This window comes from Danio rerio, chromosome 24, assembly GCF_052040795.2.
Source record: "Danio rerio strain M-AB ecotype USA chromosome 24, GRCz13ab, whole genome shotgun sequence".
NCBI lineage: Eukaryota > Metazoa > Chordata > Actinopteri > Cypriniformes > Danionidae > Danio > Danio rerio.
The window spans coordinates 902,501-920,000 of NC_141044.1; the positions used below are offsets into that span (position 1 = coordinate 902,501).

Below are 17,500 nucleotides of genomic sequence, written 5' to 3' on the forward strand. Positions count from 1 at the left end.
GTGTGTGTGTGATAAAGACACGGAGCGCTCCTCTTTTCTGAGGGTGTGATCAGTGGTCATGTGTATGCGTGCGTGTGTGTCTGAGCATGTGTGTAAGTGTGTTTGCGTATGCATGTCTGTGAGTGTGTGTCTCTCTCTCTCCTGCATATCTTCTGTAATTTGCGTCCCACACTAACACAGTGAACAAAAGAGCTAAAGATGTGTGTCAGACTGGAGCCATTATTCAGTGTGTGTCTGGAGTCACTCAAACTCTGCTCTAGAGGGTCCGTTCACACAGCAATTTCAATTCTGTCATTAATTCAACACAGGCTCATTGGGAAAACATGAAACCTGTCAGAAAATACACACTTATTTAAAATAAGATCCAACAAGAGCAAACAGGAGCTTTACGACACACAAATGTAATAATTGGCTCATTATAATGTGTGTAATTAAAGCAGTGTGTGTGTGTGTGTGTGTGTGTGTGTGTGTGTGTGTGTGTGTGTGTGTGTGTGTGTGTGTGTGTGTGCGCGTGTGTGTGTTGTGTGTGTTGTGTGTGTGTGTGTGGAAGCAGACGGCATTAAATGAGTGATAATCTCCTGTCTTTCTGCAGAGGAGGATGGAGACGCTGTAGATTAGCTGTTGTAATAACACACAAACTCACCTGAATGAAAACAATAGCAGCTGATTAGAGGCGTGTGTTTGAAGGATATTTCCATGTGGAGTTTTGTCTGAACGCCTCTGCTGACGTACATGAGCAGAGCGCTCTCTGAAACTCACATTTAAAACACAGCCGCTGTTTTAGGCTGTAAAGAAAGTTTGCTTTGACAAATCACTTATTAGGAGTGCAGGATAAACACTCAACACAGCATTAACTGTGAAGGCAAACAGTAGTGTTATTATTATTTTTATTATTATTATTATTATTACTATTATTATTACTAGTATTATTATTATTATTATTATTATTATTATTATTAATAGTATTATTAATATTATTATTATTATTACTAGTATTATTATTATTACTATTATTATTACTAGTATTATTATTATTATTATTATTATTTTTATTATTATTATTATTATTATTATTACTATTATTATTACTAGTATTATTATTATTATTATTATTAATATTATTATTATTATTATTATTATTATTATTACTATTACTAGTATTATTATTATTATTATTATTATTAGTATTATTACTAGTATTATTATTAGTATTATTATTACTATTATTACTATTCCTCTTCTTCTTATTATTATTATTACAATTATTATTCTACTTCTTTTTCTTCTTATTATTATTAGTATTATTACTAATACTATTATTTTTATTATGATTATTAATATTATTATTATTATTAATACTATTATTTTAATTATTATTATTACTAGTAATATTATTACTATTACTAATATTATTATTATTATTATTATTATTATTATTACTATTATTCTTATTATAATTACTATTACTATTATTAATATTATTATTATTATTAATATTAATTATTATTACTGTTGTTGTTGTTTTTATTATTATTATTATTATTAATTTTATTATTATTATTATTACTACTAATATTATTATAAATTATTATTACTGTTGTTATTATTATTATTATTATTATTTATTTATTTTTTTGCATTTTTTTTTTCATCCTTTATTTTATTTTGTTTTATTTTAGCAACATTATAAGTATTATGTTGTGTAATGCATCCTTTTTGAATAAAAGTAAAAAGTTCTTCAGAATAAAACAAGCTGAACCCAAACCTTTGACTAGCGTACGCTTGAACAGAATTGTCTTACAATTGTTCTTATAGTTATTTGATCCTGATTGTTGCTGTGCAGTGTGATCTGCACATGTTTTTATTTGCTTATCTTCATCAAGTTGTTTAAAGACAATACATTCACTGAAATCAAACATTTCTATCAGAGAGTCTTAACAGTATTGTTCACCCTCAAAATATCGTTTAGTCCCTTTGGTTTTTCATTGCCGGAGTCGATGTTTTTCTTGCGGTCAGATGCAGTCCACAAGAGAACAGAGGAGAGTTTTGCCCTTTACTGTTCAAACATCTTGATTTTCCGGATTTGGAAAAGTCAGGATGTGGCTTCAGATGAGAAAAACCAAAGCAAATCCTCCTTCTGGACCAGCACTGCATCTGTCAGAGAAAACCAGCGGCTGTGCTTTAAAGGGGACATATTCTGCCGCTGTTTACTACATGTTAAATACGTCTCTGATGTCCCTAGACTGAGTGTAAAATACTCCATAGATAATGTTCTCTAACTCTCTGAAACAGACCCTTTAAGGCTCCTAATTGTGTTGTTAACTACAATAAATACTGTAGTATACTTTGGTTTTACCACAGTAAACTGGTGTAAACTACAGTATTGGGTCAGTTGTTTATATTATTATAGTTGTGTTTCCATAGCAACAATAGAATTACCACAGCTAACCGATTACTATAGTTGTTGTGTTTCCATGGCAACTATAGTATCTCCACAGCAGATCAATTACTATAGTTGTTGTTTCCATAGTAACTATTTAATCACCACAACAGGTCAATTACTATTGTTGTTGTGTTACCATAGCAACTGTGGAATCACCACAACAGATCAGTTACTATAGTTGTCGTGTTTCCATAGCAACTGTAGAATGACCACAGCAGATGAATTCAAGTGCTTTACTATAGTATGCTTCATAAACACTACAGTATTTGCTATAGATTATTCCAGTATTGTGGTTCTGTGGGAGTGATGAAAGAGATCAGCTTCATTTCGTTTAGACACATGCAGGCGTTCCCAGAAGTGCTGATGAAGCGTGATGATGGGCTGTTTAATGTTCAGCTTTCTCCAGAACTGAGCTGTTGGTGAATATTGAGCTGGCAGACAGATGAAGAAGAGCTGAAGGAGATGTACTGTAAACACTCCTCAATTACTCTTCTCCAGTCCTTCATTATAATAAACTGCTGTTGGAGAATTAATGGGTGGATCGTTTACAATAAGTGGATGGTTTTGTTCAGGTCAGCTGACTTGGGCCAATCATCTGAACCATTTCATTGGTTATATTTGTTTTTTGTTTAGTTTATTTTTAGTTTTGTTTTATTTTTTTGTTTTATTTTTTGCTTTGTTTTTTTGCTTTTGTTGTTTTGTTTGTTTTTGTTTTGTTTTGCTGTTTTTGTTGTTGTTTTTGCTGTTTTGCTTTTGTTATTTTGTTTGTTTATTTATTTTTTGCTGTTTTGTTGTTTTGTTGAGTTGTTTTAGTTTTGTTTTCCTGTTTCTGTTTTGTTGTTTTGTTATTTTTGTTTTGTTTTTTGGTTTGGGTTGTTTTGTTTTTTGGTTTGGGTTGTTTTGTTTTTTGGTTTGGGTTGTTTTGTTTTTTGGTTTGGGTTGTTTTGTTTTTTGGTTTGGGTTGTTTTGTTTTTTGGTTTGGGTTGTTTTGTTTTGTTTTTTGGTTTGGGTTGTTTTGTTTTGTTTTTTGGTTTGGGTTGTTTTGTTTTTGTTTTTTTTGTTTAGCTGTTTCTGTTTTGTTGTTTTTTTTTGTATTTTTGTTTTTTGCCTTTGTTGTTTTGTTTTGCTATTTTTTGTTTTATTCTCTTTTGTTTTGTTTTTGTTTTGTTGTTTTGCTGTTTTTTGTTTTGTTGTTTTGTTGTTTTTTATTTTGTTGTTTTGTAAAACCACTATGTGCTGGGTGCGACGACATTTTGCCCGCTCTTAAACAAGCAAAAAAAAAAATTAATACAGACACATTCTGAGTGGTTCTGTGCCATCCGCTTTAGACTTTGTGCCTAGATTGTCAAAAAAGAGGCCTGTGTGTGAGTGTGAGTGTGTCAGAAAGCGCTGGAATGCAGAGATCTTCATGGGCTGTGTATTGCAGTGGATCTGAATGCCTGCAGCTGCTTTTTTCACAAGTGTCTCTTTAATGAGCGACTCGTCTCCGTAATGACAGACTGCAGATTAACCAGTGTCTAACTTTCTTCTTCCTCTCTGTCCTCCAGCGTGTTTGTTCCGCTACAACTGGCTGTCCTTCGTCTACCTGGTCTTCCTCCTGCTCATCCCACTGTTTGCAGAGCCCACACACGCCACCATGACAGGTGAGTCTCCACACCTGTGCATCCCATAATGATGCTCTCCATCAACGTGTTTACAACCTGTAGGAGTTTTTGTCTTCTGTTAAACACAGAGGGAGATATTTTGAAGAATGTTGAACATTGATGGTCACCATTGTGTTAGTAATGTAAACATATATTATGGAAATGAGTGGTCTATCCATCCATCCTTCCTTCCATCCATCCATCATTCCATTTCTTCCCATTCCATCTAATTCCATTCCATCATTCATCGTTTCTTCTATTAGTTAGAGAAAATTTAATATTAATTGTATAAAAATATGTGTAAACTGTATATTATGGATATCTGTGGTCTATCTATCCATCCATGCATACATCTATTTTTTTTTGTATTTAATTTAATAAAAAAAATCAATTTTATTTTATTTTATTTTATTTTATTTTATTTTATTTGATGTTTTCCACACTTCAGTACTCCCCTGTTGTGCTTGAAACTCTTACGAAAGCTTCCCCAAAACAGAAACTGGTGCAACTGTTTGCAGTTTTGATGCTTCTGACAGTGTAAATGGAAATGACTGCGCACCGTACCGTTTCAGATCGTACCGTACTGCGTAAAGCCATAACGAGCTGCTGTAGATGTTCTGGTGTTAGTGGAGTGTTTCTGTCAGTATCAGCGAGTGGGAGACGCAGGAATGGAGATCTGCACTCTTCCCAGCATTCCTCAGTGTGTCATCAGGTCATGAGTTCAGCTGTGACATCATCACATTCGGCAGAACCACACATCCACGGCATATGGAGACACACACACACACACACACACACACACACACACACACACACACACTTGTAACATCGCATGCATGCACCTCTAATCTCACACACACTCCTCTAACATCTCCCTCTCTCTCTCACACACACACACACACACACACACGCCTCTTACTGTATATCACAACACACACACCTAATATCTCTCACACACACACACACGCGCACACACACATGCACACCTCTAGTATCACACGCACACACATACATACTGTTTATCACACTAACCTCTATCACAACACACACACCACACACTTCTAATATCAGGCACACACCTTTAATATCACAACATACACACAAACACCTCTTATATTACAACACACAAACACACACACACACACGTCTCTTATATGACAACACACACACACAAACACACACACAAACATCTTTTAAATCACAACACACACACACACACATCTCTTATATCACAACACACACACACACACACACACACCTTTTCTGTCACAACACACACACACACACACACCTCTTAAAGCACAACACACACACGCACATCTCTTATATCACAACACACACAAATACCTCTTATTTCACAACACACACACTCGTCTTATATCACAACACACACACACACACACACAAACACCTCTTATATAACAACACAAACACACACACACACACACACACACACCTTTTCTATCACAACGCACACACACACAACTCTTATTTCACAACCCACACACAAACACCTCTTATATCACAACACACACACACACACACCTTTTCTATCACAACACACACACACACCTTTTCTATCACAACACACACACACCTCTTATATCACGCTGCACACACACGTCTCTTATATCACACCGCACACACACGTCTCTTATATCACACCGCACACACACGTGTCTTATATCACAACACACACACACACATTTTTGTATATTGTTTAATTTATTGCAAACTAAATAGAAAATGTTTTATTTATATATATATTTTTTTATATTATGACATATTATTATATTATACATAATAAAATATACAATAATTAATATTTATATTTGACATTTGATATATTTTTTTGTAAAAATATTTTAAACAAAATTTTTCAATATTTTGTTGAATTTATAAAAAATATTAGATTTAAATATTGATTATTATATTATATTATAATATGTTTATTATATTATATTAATTATATTATATTATATATATGTACATGCATTAATGTCGTCACATGCTGAGTGAGACTGGAATATGAGTTTAGTGAATGAGGCTGCATTAGCTAAAGCACATTTATGTAGACATTGACACACTCTTGACAGACGTCGCTCCGTGTGTTGGTGTGTTGGAGTGTTGGATTAGTGTATGATCGCCGCTGACAGACTCTGCTGTGGGCTGTTTACAGCAGCAGATCTGCAGTCTGGATGTTTCCCAGCACTGAAACATGTCAAAACAGGAAAGCTTCGTCTCTTTAGGTCTCCTGAACTATGAAAGAGTGACCTGTACGCAATGAAACGCTTCCTCTGGAAGGATCTGGAGCTGCTTGATAAATCACCACAGACCAAGAGTCAGCTAAAGCACAGTGTCACCAATATCATACAGTTGAAGTGGCGGCGCGGTGGCTCTGTGGTTAGCACTGTGGCCTTAGAGCTCAAAGGTCGCTGGATCGAGTCCCAGCTGGGTCAGTTAGCTTTTCTGTGTGGAGTTTGCATGTTCTCCTCGTGTTGGTGTGGGTTTCCTTCGGGTGCTCCTGTTTCCCCCACAGTCCAAACACATGCGCTATAAGATATATGTGGGGGAAACCGGAGCACCCTGAGGAAACCAACGCCAACACAAGGAGAACATGCAAACTCCACACAGAAACACCAACTGACCCAGCCGAGACTTGCTATGAGGGGATTGTGCTACCCACTGCGCTACTGTGACACCCTAAATAAATAAATAAATAAATATTAACGTATGAAACAATTTAAATTTAGATAATATTGACATCATTACTGCTTGTCCTGTATATTTTTAGCAGATGAATGCAGCTTTGGTGGGTAAAGCAGATCTCACTGACTCCAAATGTTTGCAGAGTAGCTGATGAAACAGATGCGATAGATTAATTCTGTTTCTTCAGAAGTGAAGGAGTATCTGTGACAGTCAGAAACACTGAATCATCTTCCTGAGGAAGCGAACTGAAGGCGTGTGGGTCGAGTCCTGCTCACGCTGATATACGCTCACTTCTGTTTCCTCAGGAAAACCATCCTGTGTGAATATTCCTCCCCATACACCAGACTCCAGCGCTCAAACTGCTGCTATTCCCAATCACTCAAGCTGAACTCCCATTCAACTTTTATTTATTCATATTTTTTAAGTAATTATTTAGTTTATTTTATGTAGTAATTATTTATTTTATTTAGTTTTTTATCTCTTTATCTATTTCTATTTTAATTAATTTTTTTATTTAGGGATTATTTTGTATTTATGTTTTTATTTATTTATTATTTGTTTTTAATCTTTTTATTTTATTTATTTTTTTTACTTTAATTTTGTTAATTAATTAGTTTTTATATATTTTTTATTTTTAATAAAAAAATTATATATCTTATATTTTTTATAGAAGTTTTCTTTTCATTTTATCTATTTATTTATTTTTTTTTATATATAATATATATATATATATATATATATATATATATATATATATATATATATATATATATATATATATATATATATATATATATTTATATACACACACACACACACACACACACACACACACACATATATATATATATATATATATATATATATATATATATATATCAAACCTGCAAATACTAAAATGTAATACTTCTTAAAATAAATAAAATAGCATTGTTTAATTATCAAAACACATTTCTAAGTATTATTGATGCTAAAAACATTAGGACTGATTGTGCTGATGCATTCATTTTTTGCATTTATTAAAACAGAAATAGTTTGTAAAATAGTCACTTCATAACATTATAGCACAATTGTCTGTCACTTTCGATCTGTGTAGTGCATCTCTGCTGAATAAAAGTATTAATTTGAGGTTAAACCGTGCAGAAAGACATGATTTTAGAGCAAGTAAACAAACAGAAGGTCTGAAAGAGGTTTTGTAAGCTGAAGAATGTGAGGAATCCACTCTCCAGTGTCTCTCGCAGATTTTCCCGCAGGCGTTTTCAACGAGAGCTCGCACTGATATTACAGATCTGACTTCATTCATTCACACTCTCTAATAAAGCCCTCAGAACTGAATATGGAAATAGCAGATCACTGACTGACAAACACATGGAAATGTACATGCAAGTGGGATTTTTGAAGAATTAAGCCATCTTTAGGCAATTACATCTAAACAGTTTAATTGTTAATTATGGTCATTTTTGGTCGATTTTGTTTAATAATGTATTTATTTTTTTTATTACATTTGTTTATTATTCAATTTATTATTTTATTTCTTTATTTTGTATTGTGTTTAAATTTTTTTAAATTTATTTTATTATTTGATTTATTTTGTTTTATATTATTTAATATAGTGTTTTTAATTTTATTTTGTATTTATTTATTTATAATTCAATTAAATTTTATTGATGTTAATTTTAATTTTTTGTTTTATTTCATTTTATTTTTTTAAATTATAATTTTTTTCTTTTGTTACTTTAAAAAAATATTACATTTTATTATTTCATTTATTTTAATTCAATTTGTTTAGCTTTTTCAGAGTGTGATTACAGAACTCCTACAGCTCAGATCAATGTTTTACATCTAATGTTTATGTTTTGTGGCCTGTAGCCGTGTAATAACCGTGATAAGATCATCCCCCATGCTTGTTTTCTCAGAATAAACCCTTCAGTCTTACACAGCAGTGCTTCACATTGAGCTGCTAATAAACCTGTCAGGCTTTATTCTGAGATAACAACCTCCTGGATCTACTTTATTCATCCTGACCTTATTCCACAGCTCTGTGAATTAATAATATGATTAACATGATTAATAATATAAGGATCGCTCCACATTCACACAGCACATTGTGTGTTTTGAACTCGGTGTTCGTCTGCGAGTGTTTTACTTTAATGTGTGTTTCCTTCTGAAGGCCAGTAAATAAAGCTCAGGCTCTTTTCCTCAGAGTTTTTCTGCATGAATCAGAGCTGCTGATGATTCACTTTCCTGACATGTAAACCCAGTAAACAGACGCAGAGCATCTGACAACAAAACAAAGATCTGCTTTAGGAGGCTCAGAAAGACAAATAGAGCAGTTTTATAACAGCAGGGAACATCATGGAGATCACTGTAAACTTTCAAATCGATTGAACTATGGGGGGCGGCACGGTGGCTCAGTGGTTAGCACTGTGGCCTCGCAGCAAGAAGGTCGCCGATTTGAGTCCTGGCTGGGTCAGTTGGCGTTTCTGTGTGGAGTTTGCATGTTCTCCCTGTGTTGGCATGGGTTTCTCCCACAGTCCATACACATGCGCTATAGGGGAACTGATTAAGCTTAAATGGCCGTAGTGTATCAATATATGTGTGTAAATGTGAGTGTACGGGTGTTTGCCAGTACTGGGTTACAGCTGGAAAGACATCCGCTGTGTAAAACATATGCTGGATAAGTCGTCAGTTCATTCCGCGGTGGCAACCCCTGGTATATAAAGGGACTAAGCTGAGGGAAAATAATATATGGAAACTATTAATTGTTTTATTTTTTGAGTTTTTTGTATTTTTTATATCAATTTATTATTGATTGATTGGTTAATTAATTAGTAATTGATATATGATAGTTTATTCATTGATTTGTTTATTCATTTATTCAGTCAATAATTCATTTTTTCATTATTTAAATTATTAATTAATTTATTCATTAATTTATTTATGTATTTATTAATTTAATTAGTTTAATTAATTATTCATTTATTTGTTTATTCTTTTATTTATTTATTCATTCTTTTATTCATTTATTTATTTTATTCAATAATTTATTTAGTTATTTATTTTATTGAATTATTTAGATATTTTTTATTACTTTGTTTATTTGTTCATTAATTTTTCTATAGTTTTATTCATTTATTAACGTGTTTGATTATTTAATTAGTTCATTTATGTATTCATGCAATCATTCATTCATTTTTTATACTTTTATTAATAAATTTGTTTATTATTTTATTTATTAATTTATTCATTGAATGAGTTTAATTATTTATTTATTCATTTATTCATTCTTTTATTTATTTATTTATTCATTCATTCATTCATTTATTATTTAATTATTTGTTCATTTACTTATTCATTATTTATTTATTCATTAATATATCCATTTATTTATTTATTTATTTAATTAGATAATTTATTTATTTAGTCGTTAAATTATTTTTTATAATGCATTCATTTATTTATTCATTTCTTTATTAATTTATTTATTCATTATTTTTATGTATTTATTTAATTTGATTATTTATGTAGTCGTTTAATTATTTTTTATAATTCATTCATTCATTCATTCATTTTTTTATTGATTTATTTATTCATTATTATTATTATTTTTTTTATATTCAAAAATTTGAAGCAGAAGCAGTTTTCAGCTTTGATATTAAATCATAAATGTTTCTTGATCATCAAATCATATTAGAGTGTCTGAAGCATCACAGACACTGAAGAGGTTCTCATTTCAGCTTTACATTACACCATACTGTATATTCACATTACAGAAATTACATTATTACTGTTAATAATAACAATCCCCAACTATTACTTCATATTATGTGCACAGTGTACATAATACAGAAAGATCAAGAACCCATAATGCAATAATAAACAGGGCAAAATAACAACATGAGTCTCAAAATACAGAAAACTGCTGATTTCTGGATTATTTTACATTGGCGCTTTGATTTGCTGCTGTCAGACTGAAAGTGATTGCAGTGTAAGAATGAACAGACTGATATTATAATGTGAAAATATCCCATAGGAGTGTGTTCAGACAGTCTGTAATGCTGTGGTCAGATGATCAATGCTCATATCCACTCATAATCTCCTCCGTTACAGTGTTAAATGCTGCATAATGTTTACTCAATATCAATGTCTGTGTTCCTGTGGAGCCAGGAGGCTTTCAAAGATGTGATTAATATATCAAATATAATATTATAAATGTGTAATCATATCGTCAACATGTTTACAGCGAAGCCTGAAGTGTATTAATCACATCTTCAAAAGTATCTTGGCTCCACAGAATGAATTATTAAGAAAATGACGTAATAGTAAACATGCTGAGGGCCGGTCATGCTATTAAAATATGGATTTATAATATTAGTTGATGCTGAAAATTATATTTATAGTTTTTTAATTACTGATAATAATCTCATTTTCTTTCTAAAAATAATCAATAATAAAATATCTTTAAATATTTATCATAAAATAAATAAATTATTAGTTAAAATAATAATAATACAATTATTATTTTAGACATTAAATTGTTTTCAAATATTACTACTAATCTAATTATTATAGAGAATAAAATATATCTGTTTTAATTTTTCATAAAAACATTTATGTAAATGGTGCAGCAAATTCAGCTTTACAATAACCGTGTTTTCACCATATTATAATGATTTCTAGAAGATCGTGTGGCACTTTTTGACAAGAGTAATGATGCTGACAATTATATCTCTATATTTTTTTAATTACTGGCAATAATATTAAGTCATTTTTATTAATTTCACAAGTTTTTTTATTAATTGAGAATAAAATATTTTTAATGTTTATCATAAAATTTTTATATTTTAATTAATATTTTAAATAATAATTCTAATTATTATTATTATAAATTAAAACTTGTTAAAATATTACTAATTATCTAATTACTATTGTCATAAATGTATTCAAATTGATTTAACCTTTATTAAAATGACTAGAGTAATGATGTTGACAATTATATTTATATATATTTTAGATTATTGACAATAATATTGTCATTTTTGAAAAATGTAACAAATATTTTTATTTAAATAATAATAAAATATTTCACATTATTTTTTATAGGGGTTATATAATTTAATGAATAGTTTAAATAATACAAATTATTAGAAATTAAAAATTGTCCAATAATGTAATCATTAAAGTCATTAAAATCTTTATATATCGTTTATCCTTTAAAAGGTATATGAATACATTTATTTAATGGTCCAGAAAATTCATATTATGATTTCTGAAATATCCTGTGGCACTTTTTTGACTGAAGTAATGATGCTGACAATTATATCTTTAGTTTATTTTTTTAATTACTGATCACAATAATAAGTACACAATATTTAATTAAGTTTAAATAATAATAATAATAATTATTATTATTATTAGAATTTAAAAATTGTCAAAATATTGCTAATAATCTAAATATTATAGTTATTAAAATATTTATTATCTTTTAACTTTTAACATATGGTGCAGAAAATTCACCTTTACAACAGCAGTCAACTACATTTTTAAAACATTTTACAAATATTATTTTCAGTATTGTGTAGTATTTTAAAAATAACTATTGTTTTATAAATGCTTTGAAATATATTTAACAGTTTAAATAAAATATATAATGCAAAAGTTAATTTTAAAACTACAAATTATTAAAAATTATTATTATTATTTATCATTTCTATTTTAATTATTTGTTAAAAATGTAATTGTTTTATATATTTTTCAAAATATTACTCTATTTATTGTATCTTTGATCACAGAAATGAAGTCAGACACACACACACACACACCCTGAGATTCTTACTCTTAGTGAATAAATGGACGAAACTCCGAGTTTTTCTCACACATGTTGAGTCTGCAGACACACACACACACACACTGAGGCTCATTGAGTGTCTGAATGTCTGATCGGCTCATCGGTCTGCAAAAAAAGCGAGAAACTGAGTCGCACACAGACGCTCAATAATAAACACATCTGCTCTGTATTTCAGCTTCCTGCGCCGGCATCGGCTTTCTGCTGTCAACCAGTTAAAAACCGTCTGCTCACTTTAGGCCCACACAGAAACTGCTGATATTCCAGCCCATCATTCGATCATTCCATCTGTTTATTTACGTGTGTGTGTGTGTGTGTGTGTGTGTGTGTGTGTGCGTGTGCGTGTGTGTGTGTGTGTGTGTGTGTGTGTGTGTGTGTGTGTGTGCGTGTGCGTGTGCGTGTGTGTGTGTGTGCAGGTGTGTGTGTGTGTGTGTGTGTGTGTGTGTGTGTGTGTGAATTCTGTCAACACATATGCATTTTTTATATTAAAGAGGAGCTATTATGCAGAAATCACTGTTATATGTTTAATATGATCCTCTTCACAGACACTAAACTCTTTAAAGATTAGATTAAAATGTTTGTTTTGTGTTATTTATTGTTGTGTTTATCGCAGATATTTAGCATTTTAAAATATTTTATTATAGTTTTGTCTTTTACAAGCTTTGGAATAGTAAGGATTTCTTCCTACTTATTTATAATCTTTCTTAATATCTTCATATATTATTTATTAGTGTTTTAGACCCTGAAGTAGGTTGACATTTTATCCCGGTTTCTTCCAGACACATCTGACTTTTTATTCATTTATTTTTTTTAATAATTCATGATATGATCTGTCCAGAATTGAGAATGAAATTATTGTCTTATCGCGGTTTGCATATGATGTCATTTCCTCCTTTTTGTCCGGATGATTTGTGGGTGTTTATTGATATCCTCAGTTTGGTGTTCGATGCTGTCTGTGATATTTTGATCTTCACTGACTGCACATATAGCCAGGGCTCCCACACATCTTCAAAAGTACACCGTAAATGAGCAGTTTTCCATATTTGCTGATTCAGGTTTTTATTTTACCCCTTTTATTTCTGCTTTTGAACTGCATTATGGTATCTTGATCGTTCCTCCAACAACTTTTAACCTTCAAAAGTTCATATCCTTGAAAACATGGACTTTATTGTCATGTGTAATAGTGTGCGGTGCTATATTGTTTGGGTTGGTGTTGTATATTACGCTACAGACACCTTGTAATAAACTCACAGTACATTTTCTGTTATTTTTTCTTTAGATATTGTTTCTTATATTATTTCAAACTACTTAAATGTCAATAAAAGTCACTTTATTAAATTTTAAAGTTAAATTTTCACCATCAGAAGTGGACAGAGCAGAGATCAACATCCCAGATTGCAATTCACCACCGCAAATAAACACAAAACACATGGATTTGTGGTCTGGAAAGTACTTAAAAACAAAACATAGATCCTTGAAAGTGTTTAAATTAAATTGTAAATTAAATTTGTTCATGGTTTTATTTCAGCAATTGTTGTCAATTGTCAAACACACACTGAGAAACGGAGAAATTCTTACATTAAAAATCTCAATGGGGTATTTGCCGAAGCATGCTAGTAGGACTTTTAGTTTGCCAGTAACCTGGGTTAAGCGCTTCCGGCGAATTGAATGCCAATGCAAAATCCGGTGCGTTTCAGGTCTGCTTTCTTTATAAATCAGCGATCTCCTCTAGCTGAGTGATATCCGATTTAAAGTGGGTCTCAGATTGTACCAGAAGCACTGCATTACATTACATTTCCCCCGCCATGTCTTTATAATATGAGCATTTATTGTACCCCAGTATATTCAATGGAGCTTCTGCGTTAGCCTGCCGATTCTGATGGGCGCGTGCGAGTAAACAGCTTTTTGTCTCGTTTTACGCTTGAGCAACCAAATAAATGCTAAATTTTATTTAATTGAATGTATTTTAATGACATTACAACATCGATGCTATTTAAGGAACCGTATAAAATGGGAAAAAGTTCACAATAACGGCTCACCGGAAGTGTATCAGCATGGGAACAGCACTAGCTCGGCATATACCCTATAGTGCACGTTTCATCCATATTTCAGAAACCACGTTTGAAATTAATTCGATTTAATGAATTCAACTCAAGAAATTTTATAAAAAAAAGGCACAACAATACTTGAGGATCAGGACATTTCAGTTGTGGAAATACTTTTTTCATTCAGGGACAATTCTACAAGCCGTTTCTACAGAGTCCTAAAGGATTGTGGCTCTTCACATACGGGCTCCTTGAAAGAGACTTGGGAAAGAACCCTTGATATACAAATCACAGATGATCAATGGGAGGAAGCTTGGAAAAATGTAATGCTCTTCCGGCTGCAACCCAGTACTGGGAAACGCCCACACACACTCATTCTCTCACACTCATACACTACAGCCAGTTTAGTTGATCAGTTCCCCTATAGCGCATGTGTTTGGACTGTGGGGGAAACCGGAGCACCCGGAGAAAACCCACACCAACACGGGGAGAACATGCAAACTCCACACAGAAACAACAACTGACCTAGCCAGGACTCAAACTAGTGGCCTGCTTTCAGTATGGCAATTAATGTGATGTATAATGATATTTAGACTCACATTGGGAGCATTTAGCACTGTGTAAAGCATGTAATCAATAGAAATTGAAAATGGTAGAACGTTTTGCACATCGTTGTCGCAGGTGGTTACAAAAACCTTTTATCATGGAAAAGAGAGCTCTTGTTACATGTCATGACGCTGTGTTGTGTGTAGTAAGGACAGGGTGTGATTGTAAACACTTGTTGTGTCCGCAGGCCACACCGGACGGCTGCTGAAAGTGCTGTGTTTGACCAGCGTGACGTTTCTGCTGCTGCACATCATTTTCCAGATCACCGTCAACAGCCTGATCGCAGGAGAAAGCATTCAGCCCCGCTTCAACTGTGAGTACTGATTCAGATTCAGCTCAACCCGCACACGCAAATCTGATGAAGCACTTTTAGACAAAAACCTCATGTTCAGATCAATCTGGATAACTGTAGACACAAGGGCTCTCATACACCCGGCGCAGTGAGGTGCAAGACGTGTTTTAGTGCTGTTTTCAGATCAGCGCAGGTGTAGTTTTCATGTTTTACTCCACGTTGTTTAAATATGAATCCATTTGTGTCACTCTGTGGACTCATGTGTGTGCTGGTCTATAGAGGAGGTGTGTTAAGGCGCATTGCTGGAGCGCAGCTATTCTGAGGAACTGAAATAGACCAACAGCACCATTGACCAACTAAAGCTGCTCTGAACTCCAGCAGAGTGTGTTAGTTATGCACCTTAAACACTCACACACTGCTGAATACACACAGGATGATCAGCAACACACACATATCTTTACAGATGAAAACAATTAAAGGATTAAAATGATCCAGAAATGATGATTTAATATAAACACACTGCCTCATGTCTTCTTCACCTCGGGGGGCTTCTTCAGTTTATTGATGATGATCTGCATCTGTATAATGTGATTATTCTGATCAGTATTATTGATTATCTGCAGATTTAATATAAACACAAGTGTAGATGTGTCCAGCTGTGGGGTTTTGGAGACGTCTGCATCAGCATATGTGGATAAGAACAGGACGTGTGTTTGGATATAACTCAGTTTTCTGAGCACACTTCATTATTATTGTTCATTTATTCCTCTGCTGGAGATCAGAACTGAATATAAAAACAGTTTTCAAGCAAATCTTTGTGTTTAACAAAGGAGATTAAATATGTGGGCTGATGGATGTGTTCAGTGGAGAGAGTTTCCACCGTTTCCTCACTAAAGCAAAGGAGTAGAGAGGCTGAATGGAGGAGGCTCGTTCTTTATCCTCGCGCTGCAGTTGCTCTGTTTAACTGTGTTCTCGCTAGTGAAGCGTTCAGTTTTTACACTTACAAAGTCGCCATGTAAATGCACCATGGAGCGACGCAACTGACTCTTAAAGGGAATGAGAGACGAGACTCTGATTGGTTTAATGCAGGTTATGCTCAAAACACAGCCAGAACTCATTAAGAGAATCAGCCCAGCTCGTTAGACCATGCGCCGCACACAGAGTGTATGATTCCACCCTTAAAATAGCAAAAGGGGAGACATGCTCTTAATGCTTTTGCGCCTTGCGCTTTAGACTTTGTGCCTTGAATGTTCAAATAGAGCCTACAGTCTCAGAAACACAAGCACTCTTAAGCCTGGTTTATACTTCTGCGTCAAGTGATCGGCGTGACCCATGGCGCATGCAACCCGCGTAGCTGTGCATTTATACTTCTGTGCGCTGTTTCTGTTGGTCTGCATTAACACTTCCTAAACGCTAGTTGTCAGTGAGGTGTTATTGTGTCTCTGTGTCGAGTTTCTTTGCTGGTGTTTTGTTCTTTCTGAACACTTCCGGGATGTATAAGTGGCTCAAACTCGCTCATTTTGAGGCAGGAACCGGCGGACGTGCAACAACCTTAGCTATGAGGTAAACACAAAACAGAACTTTCCATCAGGAGCTCCTTTGCGGGACTCCACACTTGTAAACAATCGCTCCATTGGACTCGCGCGGCTCTCGGTCCTGCCCAGACTTGTCAGCGCTACCAAGCCGACCAATCACAGAGCTTGCGCTACGTGTCGTTGCGACGTGTAGTTACATTTTTTGAGAGGTGCACGTCGGCGACGACCACGGCGAAGGGCTATGCGTCAGCGCCGTAGCATACGCCGGCGTTTGACGCAGAAGTATAAATCAGCCTTGAGCCTGGTTTATTCTTCTGCGTCAAGTGATCGGCATGACCCACGCCACATGCAACGCGCGAATGAATTCATCCCTCTGTGCGCT

General features: G+C 33.3%; 1 protein-coding gene across 3 annotated transcripts in view; it reads left to right on the top strand.

The window, feature by feature from the left end:
- piezo2a (piezo-type mechanosensitive ion channel component 2a) overlaps nucleotides 1-17,500 on the top strand; it is a 152,033-nt gene that overhangs the window by 10,991 nt on the left and 123,542 nt on the right. For all 3 annotated transcript variants that reach the window (XR_015524630.1, XM_087308995.1, XM_087308996.1), the window contains 2 exons: nucleotides 3,991-4,086; nucleotides 15,479-15,604. Coding sequence is in view for 2 of the 3 variants with exons in the window: in XM_087308995.1 (XP_087165121.1) it covers nucleotides 3,991-4,086; nucleotides 15,479-15,604 (222 nt within the window). In the remaining variant the exon portion in view is untranslated. The remainder of the gene's footprint in view (nucleotides 1-3,990; nucleotides 4,087-15,478; nucleotides 15,605-17,500) is intronic.